We start from the raw sequence: 24,445 nt of genomic DNA, 5'->3' as shown, positions 1-24,445 counted from the left end.
CCATACATCTCTGTGCCATGTCTGTCTTAGCATCGCCGGTCAAATGTGGAGACACTCCGGTACATTCAATGGGGGTGTGGCGGCAGATTTCTTGCCAGTGGTGCAACTTGAATCCCTCCCTGTTAGTTTTGTTACACCCTCCGACAACACACCAACGAGGCATGATGTCTCCAAGGTTCCAAAAAACGGAAAATAACAGAGCTGAGACCCGGTGTTTGTAATGTGAAAATGAAAATGGCGGGTGTGACGTCACGTTCTGACGTCATCGCTAAAAGACCGATAAACAGAAAGGCGTTTAATTTGCCAAAATTCACCCATTTAGAGTTTGGAAATCGGTTTAAAAAATACATGGTCTTTTTTCTGCAACATCAAGGTATATATTGACGCTTGCATAGGTTTGGTGATAATGTTCCCCTTTAAAGGTCCTAATGAGCGGCATGCAGTGTATCCATAACGAGAGGGAGACAGAGAGAGAGACAATTAGCCTAGTTTGCTGACTGGAAGTTTCAAGAAGAGCCGATGGCGGGTTCAGATAATGTTTGAGTCTGTAAGTGCCGTGCTTCATCAACGTTGTCACATGACTGTGAGCTTCGAGAGCCACAACCTCACTTCACTATTAGATTGTGCAGGCGGGCAGAATGTTGAGGCTGCTCAGTGTGACGTGTTTCTGTCGGCTTCTGTGCGAGGCTTGTTGCAGAAGGAATGAGACCCATGCTGCCCAGAGGTCAAGCACCAAAACAGCCGCGTGACTCCATGTGGTGCTTATCAGCATCAGAAGAAGAAAACATTCAAAAAGTACAACTGCAGATTTATTCCATCTGTCCTGAGCTTTGTAATGAGACCTGCTCTGTACATTACCCATCATGCACCGCTGTAACTTGCATTGTAACTCATTCAACTGCAGGTTTTATTATTTGAAAATTCCTCTCCTGACAACTACCATTAAGTCAGGGGTGTCCAAACTTTTTCCACTGAAGGCCACACACGGAAAAATTAAAACATGCAGGGACCGTTTTGATATTTTTCATTTTCAAACCATAACAAAATATTTGGATTCTTTTTTTTTTTACCTTTAGGACTCCCAGGGACCATAAAGTGTCTCCATCATTAACATTTTAAAAATAAGTCAAATTATTATTTTCATTTTTTATGTAACCCTTACAGTAAATCTCCATATCAACTTCAGGTTGATATAAAGTTAAAAAAAAAAAAAAAGGTTTTGGGCCTTTTCAGTCAAAGAAAACTTTTTTTTTTTTTATAGTAAAACTGAAATATGCAGTATTTCCCTCATTGCCCAAAACATTCAAAAAGCAATGTTTGAAGTAATTGGAGCCCTAAAAAGATCAATAATGCAATACACCATTGTTTTAAATGTATTATTATTTCTGAGTAATCACAGTGAAAAAACAAATAAAATCCCACTAAATATCTTTGGTATCCAAAAGTTCCCCCCACTCATAAAGTGGTACATTTTTATTATTATTTAAGTTACGAGATCAACTTCAGATATATCTGTTGATTTTACGTTTGAACTATTTTGTTGGTGTTATGCTCTTTTGTCAAAGAAAACATTTTTTATATGGCAACCACACAATATATGCACATAATACTTTCCACATAAAACATTATCAAATGAAATATTTGAAGTAATTGGAGCTTTATATAGGTCAATAATTCAGTATATAAAAACTTTTTTTTTTTACTTTTTTTTTTTTTTTTTAGCATTGGCAAATAAGAGCAAAATAAAGAAAGACAAAAGAAAAACAAACAGCCTGCCTGGCAGCTTTGTGTCAACATTGCAACTTTCCTACGTTTTAACTATTATTTTGTCGGTTTTATGCTCTTTTGTCAAAGAAAAAAAACACTGTTTTTATATGGCAACCTCACAATATATGCACATAATATTTTCCACATAAAACATTATAAAGTGAAATATTTGAAGTAATTGGAACCTTATATAGGTCAATAATTATGTAAAAAAAAATGTTTACTTTTTTTTTTTTTTTTTTTTTTTTGCATTGGCAATAAGAGCAAAATAACGAAAGACAAAAGAAAAACAAACAGCCTGCCTGACAGCTTTGTGTCAACATTGCAACTTTTCGCTGTTAGATTACATCTCATTCTACTTGTTTTAGTGTTTTTGGCAAAGGACCTATTGAATTTTGTGCGTTTTATTATTATTATTATTCTTTATTATTATTATTCCGCCGCCTCTTTGAACTGTAATTTCACTCCCTGACCATGCTTCAAAACTCACCAAATTTCACACACTCATCAGAACTGGCGAAAATTGCCATCTAATAAAAAAAACAAACCTCAAAAATGCGCTCTAGCGCCCCCTACAAAAAAAAAAAAAACCAGACTGCTTGTAACTTCCGTTAGCAATGTCGTAGAGACATGAAACCAAAACCTCTATGTAGGACTGACTTAGACCTAGATTTCATAATTTTACTTTATACGGCAAAAATCTAAAAAAATTTGGCAAAAACCCGTTCAAAGCAAAATTTGCCTGAAAAAATGCTATTTTGGCCTCTTTGCGCTGTATTTTGACCCTCTCAAAATGCTTCAGAACTCACCAAACTTGGCACACACATCAGGTTGAAAAATTGCGATCTAGTAAAGAAACCAAACCCCAAAACTCAAAATTGCGCTCTAACGCAATTTTTGAGTAAAACACAGAAAAAACTGCTCCTAGGAAGAAAACACAAACAAAACTGCCTGTAACTTCCGGTAGGAATGTTGGATAGGAAGAGAAAACAGACAAAACTGCTTGTAATTTCCCTTAGGAATGTTGGACAGACATGAAACGAAAACCTCTATGTAGGTCTCACTTAGACCTACATTTTAATCATTGACATCCTGCAGCAAAAATCAACAGGAAGTTAAAAGTCACCCCTTCAAATTAAAAGTTTTGTAAAAACCCGTCACCTTTTTTCAAACGTTATCTCCTCTGAGTGTGTTTGTCGTTTCGGCTTCAAACTCGCACAGGAGAGGGATTGAACCCTTCTGATTAAAAGTTATTCACAGAATTTTGTTTACTGCTCCTGTTTTGATTTTACTCGCCTACAAAGAACCCCTCTGCTAAGTCTCCTAAAAAATGTCATTTTTGCTACATTTTGCTGTAATTTGACCCCCTTAAAATGCTTCGAAGTGCTAGTTAACACTCTACTATGCCAAGCAAAAGCCATTTATCAACAACATCCAGAAACACAGATCTGTAATTTGACCCCCTTAACATGCTTCAAAACTCACAAAATTTTACACACACATCAGGACTTGCAAATATTGTCATCCAATAAAATACCAAACCCCGAAAATCAAAATTGCGCTCTAGCGCCCCCTAGGAAAAAACACAGACAAAACTGCTTGTAACTGCTGTTAGGAATGTCGTAGAGACATGAAACAAAAACTTCTATGTAGGTCGAACTTAGACCAGGGCTTGAGTGGCGGCGGCAGCAGCCAAAGGCGGGCCCGGCCAACACTGCTTGCAGCTTTAATTTTACATTTATTTTTGCAATGGCATTTCCAGAATGTGTGGCGGGCCACTAAACAGTTAGCTTTGGGCCGCAAATGCCCCCCGGGCTGCACTTTGGACACCCCTGCATTAAGTGGTCTAGTTCCTCTCTAATCCCGGCTGGATACCAAAGCGGTCTACCCGGTGTGTGAAGGGGTTCTGTCGCCATGGCACCCAGCAGGGTATTCATGCGGCGTGTGACAAAAGAGTAAACGTCGTGGCCCGCTTTAGATTACACAAGTCTATTAACACCCCCGCGAAGAGACAGAGGACGGCCACTACAAGAAGTGTCCGATAGTCACGCCCACTCATGTTAGATTGAATAAACACTAATCCTCTGCCAGGCACACCCCTTCCATGACACAAACCTCTTGTTTTGAAACCTGTTGCTGGTTTGAATTGTCTTGCGGGTTCAAATCTCATATGAAATCTAAAAAAAATGTAACTTGTATTTAACTTATTTAACTAAACTACTTTTCATATAAAGATTGTATCCTTAATTTGCCATTGGAGCACTAATGATCAACAACGTCTGCCTAGCAACACCTGGACAGGCATTACTTGAGTCCCTGTCTGACATAGTAACCAGCACCCTTTTTACATACCTTATTTCCTTGAATTGCCGCCGGGGCACTAATTAATTTAAAACCTCTTCTCAATCCAGCGCTTACCGAAGGCATGCGGTAAATTTAGGCCTGCACTTATGAATTTGAGTGTGATGTAAGGATACCATCATGAAAAGCACATTTAATTAAAAAAATGTTATTATGGTCTTACCTTTACTTATAAATGAAGTCCATGCGCAGCTCTTTCTGATCAAAAGCATCGATAACTTGTTTATAGAAGTCTTCCTTATCTTTCTTCAGTTTTAAAAGTCTCTCTGTCTTGATGGTGATCTTCCTTTATTTACCTCTTGCTTCTATTGAAAGTCCGGTTTAGATTACTGTTTTATTTTAGATATGCAAGCCCCCATGTTAAAAGTGCAAGCGAGAGGAAGAAATAATCTTGCTGCTTGTTGTCACTTCTTCTGCAGCCGAGTAGTCGCAAGAAGAATCAATAGCGCCCTCTACCACCAGGAGGGGGGAGTCATTTAATGTATAATAATATATAATATGTATATAATAATATGTAATATGTATATAAATACAATTTATGATTTCATAATTATACATATAGGTTATATTAAAATATATATATTACCACTTTATATGGAATTTAAATAAATTGTGTATATATATATATATGTATATATATAAGTGTACAAATGTATATGTTTGATTTAAATGTTAAACTGTGTATATGAGACGTGTGCTACATATATGTTGCTTATATATTGTTTAAAAAAAAAAGTAATATAAGTGAAGCATGTTTTAGATTTTATATATTTTGAACCTTGTTCTTGTTGTGATGGGGTAGGTTTATATAAGCGTTGCTTCAACCTACACCCTTTCGGCTCAATCATTGCTCAAATGACTGGGGTTTTTTTTTTCTCTTCTTTTGTTGTTTTTCTTTGTTTTATGTGAAGATTGCCGAAATAAATAAATAAATGTACATGTGAAATGTAAATGACTCATATAAGGGACGGCGTGGCGCAGTGGGAGAGTGGCCGTGCGCAACCCGAGGGTCACTGGTTCAAATCCCACCTAGAACCAACCTCGTCACGTCCGTTGTGTCCTGAGCAAGACACTTCACCCTTGCTCCTGATGGGTGCTGGTTGGCGCCTTGCATGGCAGCTCCCTCCATCAGTGTGTGAATGTGTGTGTGAATGGGTGAATGTGGAAGTAGTGTCAAAGCGCTTTGAGTACCTTGAAGGTAGAAAAGCGCTATACAACTACAACCCATTTATTTATCATTTATTTGACACACGCAGCTACGGTATATTAATAAAACATAGCTGCTTACTGTTCTTTTTAGCATATTCAATAGCTTGGACCTTAAATCCTATTGAATAGCTCTCAATCTTCTTCCCTTTATGCGATTTCAAATTATTGAAATAGGCCTCCTCCATTTTGAAAATGATGACAGGTGAAGTGTCACTCGTGACGTGACGAGTTTGACCCGGCGGAAATTCTGGGCAAATGCTAATTTTTATGCGAAACGAGTTCGACACGGCGGAAATTCTAGACATGCGCTAATGAAAATAATATTTTGCGAAACAAGTTTGACCCGGCAGTAATTCTAGGCAGGCGCATACTTTTTTTTTTTTTTTTTTTCCAAGATGGCGCTGCTGTAGTGGTTGCTGTTGGCAGGAGCTCTGTGCTCTTGTGTCATCCTTTTGTGTTTCCCTCTTGTTTTCATGTGTTATTATATTTTCTTGCCTTTTGGTCCGGGACGCTTTGGGACTGTGTGACAAGGGGTGGCACTTTCGTGACCTCTGTGGTGCTTTTTTTGTGGACTTCTGGATCTGCCTCCCGGGAGCCTTTTGGCCATGGAGACCAGCTGCTGGGTCTCTGCCACACCGGAGTCGGTTTGGAGGGACCGCAGGAGATGCGGATGAGGGGACAGGGCTGCGGCGCTAACAATGAGCTACTGGGACGGAGAGTCTTCGCGGTGTCTTGGCTGGGTGAGCAGGTGTCGGACACCTCAGTCACCTTGGACGTATCCTCGCTCATCCATGCGGACTGGACACTGGCCGAGAGTGGAGTCGGCTGTCTTGGTTGCTTTGTTGGGTCTGCTCCTGTCTCTGGCCATGCTCCCTCCACCCCAGCGGACGATGGCGTGGAACACCGCAGAGGCCACCACAGTGGATATGTTTATTTTACTTTTTATTCATAGCTGTATGTAGGAGTGTCTGGTTGTTTCTGCTGCTTTAATGTCTTTAATGTCCTCTGTGTTCTTTGATGTTTGATGTTTCCCTCTTACACACATGTAAGAGGGATGTGTTCTATGGCTATGAGTTGTTGTTTTTTTCCCTTGGCCTCAGTCTGCACCCCCTCTTCAGGGCCCAGGCTAAGACTGATTTTTTTATCTTATTTTAAACTTCTATTTTTTTCTCCCATTCCCCCCCCCTTGTTTACCTGTATCTCATCTTTTTTGTAAGGGGCGCTGGAAGCCGGCAGACCCGTCAGCGATCCTGTTCTGTCTCCCTGTAATGTTTGTCTGATCTTGAATGGGATTGTGCTGAAAATTTAAATTTTCCTGAAGGAACTCTCCTGACGGAATAAATAAAGTACTATCTAATCTAATCTAATCTACTATATACCCGGCAGCAATTCAAGGAAATACAGTATGTATATATTGTCTGCCATCTAAGAATAATACAAACATATTTAAAAATCCACACTTTTGATAGTGGAGCAAAAACACAGTTGTAAGCGTTGGATCTATATAGATAATGGATCCCTCCCTATTTGTATTCTTGCTGACTTTTTCCATTGTGTGTGTGTGTGTCAGCTGTGGTTGCTATGGCTGACGTTCCTATAGGAAGCTGACAACAATGAAGAGCCAAGTCAGCGCTGCTAATTCGCTGGCCATATTGAGATATCCGCTCTGAGGTTTAGTCCGATTTATGTCCTGTGGACTGATGTGTTTTTTACAATCCCTCTGTGTGTCATAGGATCAGTCTGACAGAAGAAAAAAAAAAAGACCCCCGTCTGAGAGCTTTATGAGCTTAAAGTGAGCTCGGCCTGCCCTTAATTGTTTTGACTTAGTTGGGTTACTCAAGTTACGAGATATGGTTCCTCGCCCTATAAATGGATACCGAGATGCTCGTTATAACTGGCCCGGGTTCATCAGTGTGTGCTGCCGTGACAGATATTTGATGTGTTGTTTATTTCCCCCGCCGTTTACGTAAGTGGTTTAAACGTGATAGTTGTAAATGTTTAGTTTACATTTAGTGTGCGCTTGTGTTGTGTTTCCATTGAAGGCTGCGGGGGCTCAAGGGAGGACCGCCCCCCCTAGACCAAGTGCCATGTGTTTAAGCTTAAAGTCATGATATACACGACATCAATGTCAAGTGGAAAGCCTGAAGCGTGTGAGCAAATTCCGGTCAATAGCTAAAATATGATCGGGTTTATGTGTGTGGAAAAAAATCTTAGAATTTTTAGAAGCATTGGAAAACTTTTTCAAATGTTAAAATCAATTTGTCATTAATTGCCTAAAGTCAATTTTCCAGACTTGTCGGTAGCCATGTTCATTGGAAGGGAGATGACTTAAAGGCCTACTGAAATGAGATTTTCTTATTTAAACGGGGATAGCAGGTCCATTCTATGTGTCATACTTGATCATTTCGCGATATTGCCATATTTTTGCTGAAAGGATTTAGTAGAGAACGTCCACGATAAAGTTCGCAACTTTTGGTCGCTAATAAAAAAGCCTTGCCTGTACCGGAAGTAGCAGACGATGTGTGCGTGACGTCACGGGTTGTAGGGCTCCTCACATCCTCACATTGTTTATAAACATAGCCACCAGCAGCAAGTGCTATTCGGACCAAGAAAGCGACGAGTCCCCCATTAATTTGAGCGAGGATGAAAGATTTGTGGATGACGAAAGTTAGAGTGAAGCACACAAAAAAAATATTAAAAGGCGACGGCAGTGTGAGCGATTCAGATGTTATTAGACACATTTACTAGGATAATTCTGAAAAATCCCTTATCTGATTATTGTGTTAATAGTGTTTTAGTGAGATTATAAAGTCATACCTGAAAGTCGGACGGCTGCGGTGAACGGCAGTGTCTCTGAGAGAAGCCAGAGCCAAGATCACAGCTGCCTTTTTGACAGCTACAGGAGGTGGTCGCAAAATCCACTCAAGTAAGAGCCGACTTGATATCACAATTTTCCCATCCAAAACCTTAGTGGTTGACGTAGAGAAACATGTTCGCTGGACCGCTCTGTGTTAAAGCTTCACAACAAACAAAGAAACACCGGCTGTGTTTCGGTTGCTAAAGGCAGCTGCAATCCACCGCTTTCCACCAACAGCATTCTTCTTTATAGTCTCCATTATTAATTGAACAAATTGCAAAAGATTCAGCAACACAAAAGTCCAAAATACTGTGTAATTATGCGATGAAAAGAGACGACTTTTAGCCGTGAGTGGTGCTGGGCTAAAATGTCCCCTCCAACCAAAAACGTCACAAACACGCGTCATCATTCTGCAACGTTGTCAACAGGAAACTCCGCGGGAAATTTAAAATTGTAATTTAGTAAACTAAAAATGCCGTATTGGCATGTGTTGCAATGTTAATATTTCATCATTGATATATAAACTATCAGACTGCGTGGTCGCTAGTAGTGGCTTTCAGTAGGTCTTTAAAGGGGAACATTATGTGAGTGAATTGTGAATTATATTTGTGAATTATATTTATATAGCGCTTTTCTCAAGTGACTCAAAGCGCTTTACATAGTGACACCCAATATCTAAGTTACATTTATACCAGTGTGGGTGGCACTGGGAGCAGTTGGATAAAGTGTCTTGCCCAAGGACACAACGGTAGTAACTAGGATGGCACAAGCGGGAATCGAACCTGCAACTCTCAAGTTGCTGGCACGGCCACTCTACCAACCGAGCTAACCCTAACCCTAACCCTTATCACAATTTCAAAAGGGTTAAAAACAATAAAAATCAGTTCCCAGTGGCTTGTTGTATTTTTTGAAGTTTTTTTCAAAATTTTACCGGTCTCGGAATATCCCTAAATAAAGCTTTAAAGTGCCTTATTTTCGGCTCTTTGCGAAGACACTGACCATTTCCCTGTGACGTCACACAGTGCTGCCAATGTAAACAAACAATGGGAATACCACAGCAAGATATAGCGACATTAGCTCGGATTCAAACTCGGATTTCAGCGACTTAAGCGATTCAACAGATTACGCATGTATTGAAACAGATGGTTGGAGTATGAAAGTATTGAAGAAACTGAAGCTATTGAGCGAATAGCTATTGACGCTATTCATAGCCATAGCATGGCCGAATAGCTGCGTTAGCATCGCCGGTAAAATGTGCGGACCAAACGATCAGGACTTTCGCATCTTTTGACACTGGAGCAACTTAAATCCGTCGATTGGTGTTTTTTTCGCATTAAATGTGGGTGGAAGGAAACGTAATATAGTTGCAAATGCATCTACAGGTTATCCATACATCTCTGTTCCATGTCTGCTTTAGCATCGCCGGTAAATAGCATGTTAGCATCGATTAGCGTAGCATGTTAGCATCGATTAGCTGGCAGTCAACATCAACAAAACTCACCTTTGTGATTTCGTTGACTATCGTTGCAAATGCATCTGCAGGTTATCCATACATCTCTGTGCCATGTCTGTCTTAGCATCGCCGGTAAAATGTGCAGACACTCCGGCACATTCAATGGGGGTCTGGCGGCAGATTTCTTGCCAGTGGTGCAACTTGAATCCCTCCCTGTTAGTGTTGTTACACCCTCCGACAACACACCGTCGAGGCATGATGTCTCCAAGGTTCCAAAAAATAGTCAAAAAAACGGAAAATAACAGAGCTGAGACCCGGTGTTTGTAATGTGTTGAAAATGAAAATGGTGGGTGTGTTACCTCGGCGACGTCACATTCTGACGTCATCGCCTCCAGCGCGATAAACAGAAAGGCGCTTAATCGCCAAAATTCACCCATTTAGAGTTCGGAAATCGGTTAAAAAAAATATATGGTCTTTTTTCTGCACCATCAAGGTATATATTGACGCTTACATAGGTCTGCTGATAATGTTCCCCTTTAACCTCGGCACTAATCATTCACCGACTGTTTTTTTTTTAGTTTTTCTTCTGCTGACTGACATCTAAAATTTCATACAAAATATTTTTTCCCAATAACATATAAATGAATTTAATTTGTTTTAGGCTCATTATGTTACATCATAAAACTGTTATCATATATTTTTTTGTGTCAGGGTATTCCTGTAACTTTGAATGTTGAGTTTATATAACAGTCACTGTCATTTTTGTTTTGTTTTTTACATGAACAATAATTAACATATAACAAAATAAATACACGATGAATGTAAAAAACACAACAGCAACCAAGGAGCCAAATGTGTTTGCCATTTTTATGTTCAAAAATGGATTGATTAATTGATTGATTGCAACTTTTATTACTAGATTGTACATTACAGTACCTATTCCGTACAATTGACCACTAAATGGTAACTATCAGAGTTAGTTTGTGACGAACCCCAAGATGCAGAGATGGAGGCAGGCATGGAGTGAGAAAACATGATTTAATAAAAATACTGAAACAATAACAAACCAAAGGGGTACAACAAAAAACGCGCACGAGGCGGATAACAAACAAAAAGGCCTCGCGTGGAAGCTAGCAGGTATCGAGCAAGAAACAGAAGTCGTACTTATAATATGAAAACAAAATTGAAAGCAGGGAACAAAAGACAGTAAGCTACAAACCACTACCAAATATAATTTACCGCAGCGCTGCATTGACAGGATATGACACGACACGACACCACAGGTAGCAACGACAAGAGCGACAATACATGACAAGTAGCAACCACAAGTAGCAATGGCATGACAATAATCCAGCCATCGACTGGAGGACAAAACAGGTTCAAATAGGATCAGGCTGATTGACACCAGGTGTGGCCAGAATGCTAATCAGCCGCAGCTGAGAGGAAACAGCGCACAGGGGAAAAAAAACAGGAAACAGACAAAATAAGAGCGCTGACAGGAACTAAAGACAGGAAATACTACACACACACGGAGGAAAAACTAAAACACCAACAAACTGTCAGGGGCAAGCCAGACTGTAGGAGCCTAAATACTGTTTAAGTTCATTTACATTTTATGGAAGGTGCTTTATGTTTATTCAGCCAAAAGGGGACTGTTTACTTTATTTGCATGATAAGAAAATGTATATATTGAATGCTTAGAGTAATTATATAAAGCTCACTTTAATGATCTGTGTGGTAAGGTGGTTGTTGGACGCAAGGTGTGATGGGTACTGGCAGTCAGGTGCGGTGGAATCGAGCCCCACAGTTTTTTGACCTCACTCATACTTACTCTCATTCATACTTTTTCTAACTTGTACTGTAACAAACTGTCTTTATTCTGTCATTCATTTGTTCCCACATCGTGACTGTTTTACGTTTTTGAATAATTAAGTTGACAAGTAAACCCTACAAACCACGAAGAACGTCTGGAGTTTTGTTTGTTGTTGCCGCAAAAAGTGGAGTGAAAGAGAAAGTAGAGGAGCGTTAAGCTAAGGCTACTTTAGGAATCTACACTGACAGTAACACCCGAATAAGTTTATCAACTTGTTTAATTCGGGGTCCAAGTACATCAATTCATGGTAGGAGTGAGAAGAAGTTGACATTTTACAAAAAAGACCAATAATTCGCTAGCTTCCAACTACTGTAGTAATAATATTAGTATTGATAATTGTAATAAGAATAAATCTAACATACATAAGAGGATGACATAATGAAACAATGATCAAGAGGAGACTAATTAAAGAATTAATCATGTTTTTTTATATTTTTTTCATAAACTGCTCAATGTATTGTTTTTAAATAGAGTTTTTTGTTACGATCCGCTGCCCGGATCGTTTGTTATTTGGATTTTTGAGTTTCTTCGTGCACTTCCTGATTTGTTCTGTCGCCATGGTTGCATATTTGTTTCACCTGTTCCTTGTTTCCGGACTCTCACCTGTTTGTTGATTACCATCCTTATTTAAGCCTGCATTTTCTGTGACTCGATCTCGGATCCTAGCCTTATTTCCCACAACAGTGACGACGCTATCTCCCAACTTTGGTAATTCTGTTTTGGACTCGCTAGCTTCCGTGCTTAGCCTTGTGTGTTTCCTAGCTCCCATGCTAGCGTTTTGTTTTGCCTGTTCTGCCTTAGCACCAGTGTTTTTGTTCTTAGCCTGTTTTTAGTTTTAATAAATCAGTATTTCTTACCTGCACGCTGTGTCCGAGCCCCATCTGCATCCTGAAAAAACACCACCAGAACCACCGTGCCTAGCAAACGTCACAGTTTTACTCCATTAACTGATAAACTTGAGCTTTTTGTTTTTAAATACAGTTTTACTCCATAAACTGATAAACTGAAGCTTTTTATTAGAGTTCTTGCTCACATTCTTAAAAAAAATCTAAAAAAAACTATTCCCTTAAATCAAGGGTAGGGTCTACGGCTCTAGAGCCAGATGTGGCTCTTTTGATGACTGCATCTGGCTCTCAGATAAATCTGAGCTGACATTGCTTAACATGATAAATAATGAATAATTCCACTGGCAATCACGATGTTAAAAATAACGTCCATCCATCCATCTTCTTCCGCTTATCCGAGGTCGGGTCGCGGGGGCAACAACCTAAGCAGGGAAACCCAGACTTCCCTTTCCCCAGCCACTTCGTCTAGCTCTTCCCGGGGGATCCCGAGGCCTTCCCAGGCCAGCCGGGAGACATAGTCTTCCCAACGTGTCCTGGGTCTTCCCCGTGGCCTCCTATCGGTTGGACGTGCCCTAAACACCTCCCTAGGGAGGCGTTCGGGTGGCATCCTGACCAGATGCCCGAACCACCTCATCTGGCTCCTCTCCATGTGAAGGAGCAGCGGCTTTACTTTGAGTTCCTCCCGGATGGCAGAGCTTCTCACCCTATCTCTAAGGGAGAGACCTGGAAACTCATTTGGGCCGCTTGTACCCGTGATCTTATCCTTTCGGTCATGACCCAAAGCTCATGACCATAGGTGAGGATGGGAACGTAGATCGACCGGTAAATTGAGAGCTTTGCCTTCCGGCTCAGCTCCTTCTTCACCACAACGGATCTGTACAACGTCCGCATTACTGAAGACGCCGCACCGATCCGCCTGTCGATCTCACGATCCACTCTTCCCTCACTCGTGAACAAGACTCCTAGGTACTTGAACTCCTCCACTTGCGGCAGGGTCTCCTCCCCAACCCGGAGATGGCATTCCACCCTTTTCCGGGCGAGAACCATGGACTCGGACTTGGAGGTGCTGATTCTCATTCCGGTCGCTTCACACTCGGCTGCGAACCGATCCAGTGAGAGCTGAAGATCCCGGCCAGATGAAGCCATCAGGACCACATCATCTGCAAAAAGCAGAGACCTAATCCTGCGGTCACCAAACCGGAACCCCTCAACGCCTTGACTGCGCCTAGAAATTCTGTCCATAAAAGTTATGAACAGAATCGGTGACAAAAAATAACGTTCAAAATATAAAACATTCTCATGCATTTTAGACCTTCCATCCGTTTGCAATCGCACCTGTTCAAGAAATAACAATGTTATTAAAAAGAATTACAGACTTATTATACATTAAAAATGTTGCTCTTACTTAAAAAAATACACGCATTTAGTTGTATTCAGTGTTAAAAAATATGATATGGCTCTCACGGAAATACATTTTAAAATATTTGGCTTTCATGGCTCTCTCAGACAAAAAGGTTCCAGACCTCTGCCTTAAATCATGACATTTCCTGAATGTAAATAAAGCAGTGGTCTTTTACAGGGGGGCCTATTTTTTACTACAGTACTAAGAAAGTCTTTTTTGTACATTGGGTTCCCACACTTTGTGTGCCGGCAGAATCCTGTCAAACAGTTCTTCTGTGGTCAACGTTGTATGAACCATGTTTCTAAAAGACAAAACATGTCAAACCATTTTTTTTCCTGGTTCTTTCTCATTTTCATCGGCATGTTTTTTTTTCCCAAGAGAACCTCCATGTCACGACAGTCTTTATGCTATGGAGGGCGGGATATCTGATCCAGCCACCAGGCGACATGTGGTCAGTTTTTTGTGGGACTGATGAATTCTGTGGTTTGTCCTGGTGCTGGTGGAATGTCAATAGCAGCCAGACATGGTTCAAGTAACTTACACAAATAGACCACCATGTCTAGGACTTGAAAAGTAGCTCATGGGGAAATGTTAGGGTTTTGTTAGACAATGTTAAATCCAGGTGTGAGTCCCTTCCTGTATGATCCGACGACCCGCATGGTTTTTGCTGTGTGTCTTCCAGGTGACCTGTCCCCGTTGCAGATATCGCCTGTTCCCCAGTCTCAGTTCATTCCCTTAGCAGAAGTATTGTGCTCCGTGATCTCAGATATGAACTCATCTCAAATCACCGTCAACCAGGAGGCTCTTGTAAATTACATGAGCAAAGCATATCCAGGTAAATATTTACATACCGTATTTCCTTGAATTGCCGCCGGGGCGCTAATTTAATTAAAACCTCTTCTCACTCCGGCGTTTCCCAAAGGCATGTGGTAAATGTAGGCCTGCGCTTATAAATTTGAGTGTGATGTAAGGATACCATCATGAAAAGCATATTTAATAAAAAAAAAAACGTTATTATGGTCTATTATGGGGCGGCATAGCTCGGTTGGTGGAGCAGCTGTGCCAGCAACTTGAGGGTTGCAGGTTCGATTCCCGCTTCCGCCATCCTAGTCACTGCCGTTATGTCCTTGGGCAAGACACTTTACCCACCTGCTCCCAGTGCCACCCACACCGGTTTAAATGTAACTTAGATATTGGGTTTCACTATGTAAAGCGCTTTGAGTCACTAGAGAAAAGCGCTATATAAATATAATTCACTTCACTAATTCACTTACCTTTACTTATAAAAGAAGTCAATGCGCAGCTCCTTCTGATCAACTTGTTTATAGAAGTCTTCCTTATCTTTCTTCAGTTTTAAAAGTCTCTGTCTCGATGGAGGTCTTCCTTTATTACCTCCTGCTTGGATTGAAAGTCCAGTTTAGAAAACTGTTTTATTTTAGATATGTAAGCCTCCATGTTAAAAGTGCAAGCGAGAGGAAAAAAATAAACGATCGCTGCTCACTCTTGCTGCTTGTTGTCACTTCTTCTGCAGCCGAGTAGTCGCAAGAAGGATCACTAGCGCCCTCTACCACCAGAAGGCGGGAGTCATTTATTGACTCGTATTTGACACACGCAGCTACGGTATATTAATAAATCATAGTTGCTTACTGTTCTTTTTAGCATGGGGGCGGCATAGCTCAGTTGGTAGAGTGGCCGTGTCAGCAACTTGAGGGCTGCAGGTTCGATTCCCGCTTGTGCAGTCCTAGTTACTGCTGTTGTGTCCTTGGGCAAGACACTTTACCCACCTGCTCCCAGTGCCACCCACGCTGGTTTAAATGTAAATTAGATATTGGGTGTCACTATGTAAAGCGCTTTGAGTCACTTGAGAAAAGCGCTATATAAATATAATTCACTTCACCTAATTTCATATTCAACAGCTTGGACCTTAAATCCTACTGAATAGCTCTTAAACTTCTTCCTTTTATGCGATTTTGCGATTTCAAATTATTGAAATCAGCCTCCTCCATTTTGAAAATGATGACAGGTGAAGTGTCACTCGTGACGTGACGAGTTTGACCCTGCGGAAATTCTAGGCATATGCTTATTATTTTACGAAACGAGTTTAACCCGGCGGAAATTGTAGACATGCGCTAATAAAAAATAATATTTTGCGAAACGAGTTCGGCCTGGCAGTAATTCCAGGCAGGCGCATACTATATACCCGGCGGCAATTCAAGGAAATACGGTACATGTTGTATTTAACTCAGAACTGTCTTTAAAATATCCCTTTCTCCCTGGTTCTTAGGAATAACCATCCCCACTCAGGATATACTCTACAGTACTTTAGGTACTCTGATCAAGGAGCGCAAAATTTATCACACGGGCGAGGGCTACTTCATTGTTACACCTCAGACTTATTTCATCACCAACAACATGGCTCAAGAGAAGAGCTTGTGGACTTCAGGGTCAACCGATGACCCTCCATCCCCTCCTCCTATTACTTATCTTTTGAGCAATGATATCTGCGTAGAGGGCACTCAGACAACCCCGGCGGCACACTGCAAGTCTTGCAGCTGCTTCAACCCAACATCCGGCAATCTCACCACAGCTAATGTAACTTCAACCCTTCCTCCGTCCACCGTACCAGATCAGCATTCTGTCTCCGTTTCTGTGAGTGAGTGCACAGGCAAGAGCTCAAAATGGCCTCGGCCATCAGATCACAAACCCTCAGTGCAGCATCAGTCTACTTCCACAGCAGCCGATTGCCAGGTTAGTGAAATCAACAAAACGATCGGAACTACCAACGCCGCTAACCGCAAAGAGAAGGACAACAAACCGACAAGGAAGTTTGGTCTCAGTTTGTTCCGGAGAAACGGAGGTAAAAAGGAGAAGCCAAAGAAGGAGTATGCTTCTTTCTCCGGGCAGTTTCCTCCAGAGGAGTGGCCTGTCAGAGATGAGGATGACCTAAACAACTTACCCCGTGATCTGGAACATGCCATCATCAAGCGCATCAACCCAGAATTGACTGTTGACAACCTGACCCGCCACACAGTTCTAATGAAGAAGATGGACGAGAGACGAGAGAAGGCTATGGACAAAGTAGTGGACAGAGACGACAAAGGAGTAGATAAGGGAATGTCGACTGAGATCGTTGTAAGTTCAAAACCGAGGCATCATCACTCTTCCAGGTCAGGGAAAAGATCTACTCAGAGAAACCCTCGTAGCAAGCGAAGGGTCCACTCCTCCAGAGAAAAGCATCGGGAGAAGATGAAGAATAAGGTCGCTTTATGTACAAATAGCTATCCAGAGGCGGAGGATTTGATCCCCACCCGGCTGCGAGTGGAAGTCCCAATCGATGAACCTGGTAAAGTGGATAATAGTTTATACCTCTACAAGAAACGCATTGAAAACCCTTTTCACATTCATCCAGAACCATCTGAGCCTGGGATTTCTCTCGCCGTCAATCGTGAGAATCGAAGACGCGAGCCAAAGGACGGCAGATTAACGGGGAGGAAGGAACGAAATAATCGCTCCAAATCGTGGGACCCGCATCGAGCCAAGCTGAGTGTAGCAGGTGACAAGCAGTCAGGAACATCTCCTACTTCTGAGGACAAATATGATCAGGGGAGGGATTTTAATTCGGCCCATCTGCTGCAGTCCCACTTGCCGCTAGACTACAGCTCAGCGTATCCACAGAGCTGCACAATACGGATTGATGACAAGATCCGACATCAGAGGGAGGGAAACTTGAAAGACAACCAGGTTTTAGATGTTGGACTTTTAAACACACAACTCCTCGATGCTACACTCCCCAAAACTCTTACAAACCACTCTTTGGAAGCAGCTGTGACCTGGACCAAGTCCTCTTTACAGCGAAAGCATTCCCTCAGACTAACGACACAGCAAAAGGATGATATTCCAAAGTCTGACGAGCTTTCTCTTCACCGTCATACTTGTGAAAACACAACCACTGCGGAGCTAAAAGACATTAGAACCATCACTGTCAATAGACAGCCAGCAGTTGAAAACCGTCTATCAGAAACAAACACCGATGGCTTTAGAGAGGATGACGACAGACTCTACCAGAGAATAGACCAGAAGAAGGACGAAGATACCTGCAGCTCCCTGTGTTTGAACGAGGACGATATTTTTGAAGCTACAAATGTGTACTGCTCGAGCATGTCAGAACAACAAAACCCCCAATTAGCTTACCACAAATATGAGAGTCAGGGATCAGATGGTCACTATTATGATTCAACCTTTCACCATCAACAAGCCGCCTCAGTACATGGTTTGAAGGAAGTTTCTCTACCTGGGGAGACCATGTGGAGACGTCAGTATCATCAGCAGAGTACTGTATCAGCAGGGACTCAAAAGGAAAGCAGCTTGAGGAAAGAATCACGCGTCCTCGAGGAACTACACAAGCCAATCCTTGATTTGGACTGTCCTGAACCACCTGAGGTCGTAGACAGCAGCATCTTTGACTACTGCCAGACAAGTGAGATCGAATCAGATGCAGAGACCGTCCGTAAGTCCACCGATGAGGGCGACGGCGAATCGGTCAACTGGGCGGCAGAAGCGGAAGAAATGGAGGATGACTTTCACAAAAGGGGAGTTCCTGTGACTGCAGCAGTGAGTCCGAGTGCCCCCGGAGGGGCGGAAACCGGAGAACTGGTGGAGAACCAGAGCATCACTGAAGACAGTGGTATAGATTCGCCTCGGTAAGTGTCTAATGTTGTTAACGTAAGTTTTGTGTTACTTCTTTCACATAATAAAGATTGATTGACTTTACAGTTAGATATGCAGAGAATACAAAACAATGTAGAACAAATAGAGCCTGAAACTCAATAAAAAATTTTAATTCAATATTGTGGCTAGTGTCCAAAGATTTAATAATTTAAACCAGTGTTCATTAAAGGGGAACATTATCAGCAGACCTATGTAAGCGTCGATATATACCTTGATGGTGCAGAAAAAAGACCATATATTTTTTTAAGCGATATCCGAACTCTAAATGGGTGAATTTTGGCGAATTAAACGCCTTTCTGTTTATCGCGCTGGAGGCGATGACGTCAGAATGTGACGTCGCCGAGGTAACACACCCACCATTTTCATTTTCACATTACAAACACCGGGTCTCAGCTCGGTTATTTTCGTTTTTTTTTACTATTTTTTGGAACCTTGGAGACATCATGCCTCGTGGGTGTGTTGTCGGAGGGTGTAACAACACTAACAGGGAGGGATTCAAGTTGCACCACTGGCCCGAAGATGCCAAAGTGTGTGCCGCCAGACCCCCATTGAATGTGCCAGAGTGTCTCCACATTTGACCGGCGATGCTAAGACAGACATGGCACAGAGATGTATGGATAACCTGCAGATGCATTTGCAACGATAGTCAACGAAATCACAAAGGTGAGTTTTGTTGATGTTGACTGCCAGCTAATCGATGCTAACATGCTACGCTAATCGATGCTAACATGCTATTTACCGGCGGTGCTAAAGCAGACATGGCACAGAGATGTATGGATAACCTGTAGATGCATTTGCAACTATATCACGTTTCCTTCCACCCACATTTAATTCGAAACAAACACTTACCAATCGACGGATTTAAGTTGCTCCAGTGTCAAAAGATGCAAAAGTCCTGATCGTTTGGTCCGCACATTTTACCGGCGATGCTAACGCAGCTATTCAGCGATGCTATGGCTATGAATAGCGTCAATAGCTATTCGCTCAATAGCTTCAGTTTCTTCTTCAATACTTTCATACTCCAACCAGCTGTTTCAATACTTGCGTAATCTGTTGAATCGCTTAAGTCGCTGAAATCTGAGTTTGAATCCGAGCTAATGTCGTTATATCTTGCTGTGGTATTCCCATTGTTTGTTTACATTGGCAGCACTGTGTGACGTCACAGGGAAATGGCCAGTGTCTTCGCAGAGAACGAAAATAAGGCACTTTAAAGCTTTATTTAGGGATATTCCGAGACCGGTAAAATTTTGAAAAAAACTTCAAAAAATACAACAAGCCACTGGGAACTGATTTTTATTGTTTTTAACCCTTTTGAAATTGTGATAATGTTCCCCTTTAACTGGCAGGCCGCAGTCCAAGTTCAGACCCGGACGCTGAACCCTTTATCTTACTGAGATCATTGAGGACCAAAACACTTAAAACAAGTAAAACACTCTAACATAAAATCTGCTTAGTGAGAGGAAGTATCTTATCAGACAGGAAATAAGCAAATATCAACCTGGTTGAGATATTTCATCTTACTTAGATTTCAGTTTTTGCAGTGAGGGGTGTCAAACTCATTTTAGATGGGGGGCCACATGGAGGAAAAATCTACTCCCAAGTGGGCCGGACTGGTAAAATCACAGCAGGATAACTTAAAAATAAAGGCAACCTGAGTAAAAATCCTAATGTTGTTGTGTTTTTTTTTAATAATTACCTATTGTGGTTGATAATATATATATATATGGATGTCGTGGTGGTTTGTGCAGCCCTTTGAGACACTAGTGATTTAGGGCTATATAAGTAAACATTGATTGATTGATATATATATATATATATATTTTTTTTTTTTTTTTTTTTTTTTTTTTTACACATATACACACACACATAACACTCATCTACTCATTGTTGAGTTAAGGGTTGAATTGTCCATCCTTGTTCTATTTTCTGTCACTATTTATATATATTGGTGTTCATTTTCAATCTATATATGAAAATCTGATGACAGTATGTTACAACAGGGGTGTCAAACTCATTTAAGATCGGGGGCAGCGTGGAGAAAAATCTACTCCCAAGTGGGCTGGACTGGTAAAATCACAGCACGATAACTTAAAAATAAAGACAACTTCAAATCGTTTTCTTTTGTTTAAAAATAGAAGAAAATATACAAATCATAATGTTGTTTTTTTTTACACTTACACATTGCGGTTAATAGTATTCTATCTTTATTTGTCGTTTTGTATATTTTCAGAATATGTTATGTGATAATTTTCATCAGTCAACTCATTGGTGTATATTTTCAATCATCAAGATAAAAAAAAATGATATCAAAATCAAATTACAGGATGTTATTTATGTAGTTGGATCATTTTCCTCGACTGATGTGCTGACATGAAGTGGCTTATTTTTTTACATACGTAGCATCATCTAGAAAGATACAAAGAAGTGCTATTGTGACATCTAGTGGACACATTTAGCACAGCAGTTTCTTTCATCGTAGCTGAGCTACGAGCGACCCCAAAGGGAATAAGCGGTGGGAAATGGATGGATGGATGGTTTCTTTCATCCAAAAATTTCCGGTGAAATGTTATACTGATGTCTTGTCTTGCTTTTTTTTGTCTCGTGAATTGCATGTTTTACTTTAACTTTAACTTGAAAAGTAACTCCTCTTGTTTCAGATAACTTGCCCTTCCTTTTGTGTCATCAGTCTGACGTCAGTCTGATTGTTTCCACCTGTTACCCCATAACCGTCATGTGTCTTATAAGCCCACGCCTCCCCTTGTTCTGGGCCAGATTGTCTCCAGTTTTCGTGCCTCTCTGGCGTCCATGTCCATGTCCATGCCCCGTCCCACGTTTATATTCCTTGATCCTGAATTCCTTCGTCGCTATTTTGAGTTGGACTTTTCTGCTCCTCAGCAGAGTGATCTTTCTGTTATTTAGATTTTTCAAGCTGAACTTGTGAGTTAAAAAATTTTCCGATGATTCTTTCTTTCCTCAAATTTTAGAGTGAATTTTTGTTAAACTTTATTAGATTAGAGTAAGAGGTTTTTTTTATAGCCATTGTTTCTACCTCTTGTTAGAGCGTTTTGTGTTAATACAAACCCCGTTTCCACATGAGTTGGGAAATTGTGTTAGATGTAAATATAAACAGAATACAATGATTTGCAAATCATTTTCAACCCATATTCAGTTGAATGCACTACAAAGACAACATATTTGATGTTCAAACTGATAAACCTTTTTTTTTTTTGCAAATAATAATTAACTTAGAATTTCATGGCTGCAACACTTGCCAAAGTAGTTGGGAAAGGGCATGTTCACCACTGTGTTACATCACCTTTTCTTTTAACAACACTCAATAAACGTTTGGGAACTGAGGAAACTAATTGTTGAAGCTTTGAAAGTGGAATTCTTTCCCATTCTTGTTTTATGTAGAGCTTCAGTCCTTCAACCGTCCAGGGTCTCTGCTGTCGTATTTTACGCTTCATTATGCACCACACATTTTCCATGGGAGACAGGTCTGGTCTGCAGGCGGGCCAGGAAAGTACCCGCACTCTTTTTTTACAAGGCCACGCTGTTGTAACACTTGTCTTGCTGAAATAAGCAGGGGCGTCCATGATAACGTTGCTTGGATGACAACATATGTTGCTCCAAAACCTGTATGGACCATTCAGCATTAATGGTGCCTTCACAGATGTGTAAGTTACCCATGCCTTGGGCACTAATACACCCCCATACCATCACACATGCTGGCTTTTGAACTTTGCGCCTATAATCAATCAATCAATCAATGTTTACTTATATAGCCCTAAATCACAAGTGTCTCAAAGGGCTGCACAAGCCACGACGACATCCTCGGCTCAGATACATCATAAGTGACTGTAAAATGTGCATCTTTTGTAGTACATGCTGTAGTAGTGTCTCTCACATGAAAACAAACACCCACTAATTCTTTAGTATCAAAAATATGTCTACATAAGAGATATTAATGCTGTGTAAACGGAGACATGATTGAAGACAGTAAATCATTCCCATCCAACACAATCCGATGGTTATTTTCCTCTTTGTTCTGGAGGACACCACATCCTCTGTTTCCAAATATAATTTGAAATGTGGACTCGTCAGACCACAGAACACCTTTTCCACTTTGCATCAGTCCATCTTAGATGATCTCGGGCCCAGAGAAGCTGGCGGCGTTTCTGGATGTTGTTGATAAATGGGTTTTGCTTTGCATAGTAGAGTTTTAACTTGCACTTACAGATGTAGCGACCAACTGTAGTTACTGACAGTGGTTTTATGAAGTGTTCCTGAGACCATGTGGTGATATCCTTTACACACTGATGTCGGTTTTTGATGCAGTACCGCCTGAGGGATCAAAGGTCCGTAATATCATCGCTTACGTGCAGTGATTTCTCCAGATTCTCTGAACTTTTTGATGATTTTACGGACCGTAGATGGTAAAATCCCTAAATTCCTTGCAATAGCTCGTTGAGAAATGTTGTTCTAAAACTTTTCGAAAATTTGCTTACAAATTGGTGACCCTCACCCCATCCTTGTTTGTGAATTACTTAGCATTTCATGGAAGCTGCTTTTATACCCAATCATGGCACCCACCTGTTCCCAATTAGCCTGCACACCTGTGGGATGTTCCATATAAGTGTTTGATGAGCATTCCTCAACTTTATCAGTATTTATTGCCACCTTTCCCAACTTCTTCGTCACATGTTGCTGGCATCAAATTCTTAAGTTAATGATTTTTTGCAACAAAAATTTTTTTTTATGAGTTTGAACATGAAATATGTTGTCTTTGTAGCATATTCAACTGAATATGGGTTGAAAAGGATTTGCAAATCATTGTATTCTGTTTATATTTACATCTAACACAATTTCCCAACTCATACGGAAACAGGGTTTGTAAAAGCCTGAGAAAGTATCCCCACTCGGCATCTGAGTCCAATCCTTTTGTCCAAGCCTGACACAAACTCATCCTGTTGGCGGGCCGTACGTTTGACACCCGCGTTAAGACCCACAAGCTCCAAGTCTTTCTTTCCCTTAATAGCAGAAATGCAATAAAGCTGAACAAACAGAAAGTAACGAATGCTGCTATTTGAACAGAAGGGAATGATTGGGGATAATTGTGCGTAATCACTGCTGTCAAATCCAACTTTTACATTCAAAAAGGAAGCCAGCACTTTGAACTCGGCGGACAGACGGAATGCGTGTTATTAACGCCATTTTTATTTCTATTTTTTTTCCCCCCCAACCCCCTCCTCCCCTGCAGTACCCGGGTCAGTCTGTCCTCCAGTAACACCGTCATCCTGGAGGGTCTGAAGAGAAGAGGGTTCCTGCAGAACCTGGACAAGCTGCACTCCAAAAGCAACGCCATCCGACCTCAGAGCTCGCTGCTGCAGCTCACTCCCGTCATGAACGTCTAGAAGCGCTTTCCTCCCAACTTACCGCTTTTCTTTTTTTCATCTCAAAGTCTATGCAATTTCCTCATAAGCAATTCTCAATACAACTGGACTGTACAGACGTCACTTGTATATTTGTTTTTATTGTCAATCCAGGATGTCAGTTTGGGGACTTGTAACACTTATCGGGTTAAAATGTACAATTTTGCATATTTTTGGGGTAAAAAGATGTAGCTTTCTCTTGTAGAGATTTTGAAAAAAAAATAAATAAAATGGTATACTTTAAACCAATGTTTCTCACTTTTTTACACTAAGTCTGCACTGGCTTCCTGTGCACTTAAGATGTGACTTTAAGGTTTTACTATCAATCAATCAATCAATGTTTATTTATATAGCACCAAATCACAAATGTCTCAAAGGACTGCACAAATCATTACGACTACAACATCCTCGGAAGAACCCACAAAAGGGCAAGGAAAACTCACACCCAGTGGGCAGGGAGAATTCACATCCAGTGGGACGCCAGCGACAATGCTGACTATGAGAAACCTTGGAGAGGA

The 24,445-nt window shown here is 41.0% G+C and overlaps 1 protein-coding gene across 2 annotated transcripts in view; it reads left to right on the top strand.

Moving 5' to 3' along the window:
* stox1 (storkhead box 1) overlaps nt 1-24,172 on the top strand; it is a 70,283-nt gene extending 46,111 nt beyond the window's left edge. The window contains exons 2-4 of one of the 2 annotated variants that reach the window (XM_061910115.1): nt 14,450-14,602; nt 16,052-18,467; nt 23,780-24,172. In XM_061910115.1, coding sequence (XP_061766099.1) covers nt 14,450-14,602; nt 16,052-18,467; nt 23,780-23,909 — 2,699 coding nt within the window. In that variant the 3' untranslated portion in view covers nt 23,910-24,172. Of the gene's footprint in view, nt 1-14,449; nt 14,603-16,051; nt 18,468-23,755 lie in introns of both variants that reach the window. The other variant, XM_061910113.1, reaches the window with a different exon arrangement.
* The last annotated feature ends 273 nt before the right edge of the window (nt 24,173-24,445 follow it).

The sequence above is a fragment of the Nerophis ophidion genome, linkage group LG09, assembly GCF_033978795.1.
Source record: "Nerophis ophidion isolate RoL-2023_Sa linkage group LG09, RoL_Noph_v1.0, whole genome shotgun sequence".
Taxonomy (NCBI): domain Eukaryota; kingdom Metazoa; phylum Chordata; class Actinopteri; order Syngnathiformes; family Syngnathidae; genus Nerophis; species Nerophis ophidion.
Note: the sequence above shows the minus strand (reverse complement) of the source record. Positions and strands in the feature narration are given on the sequence as shown.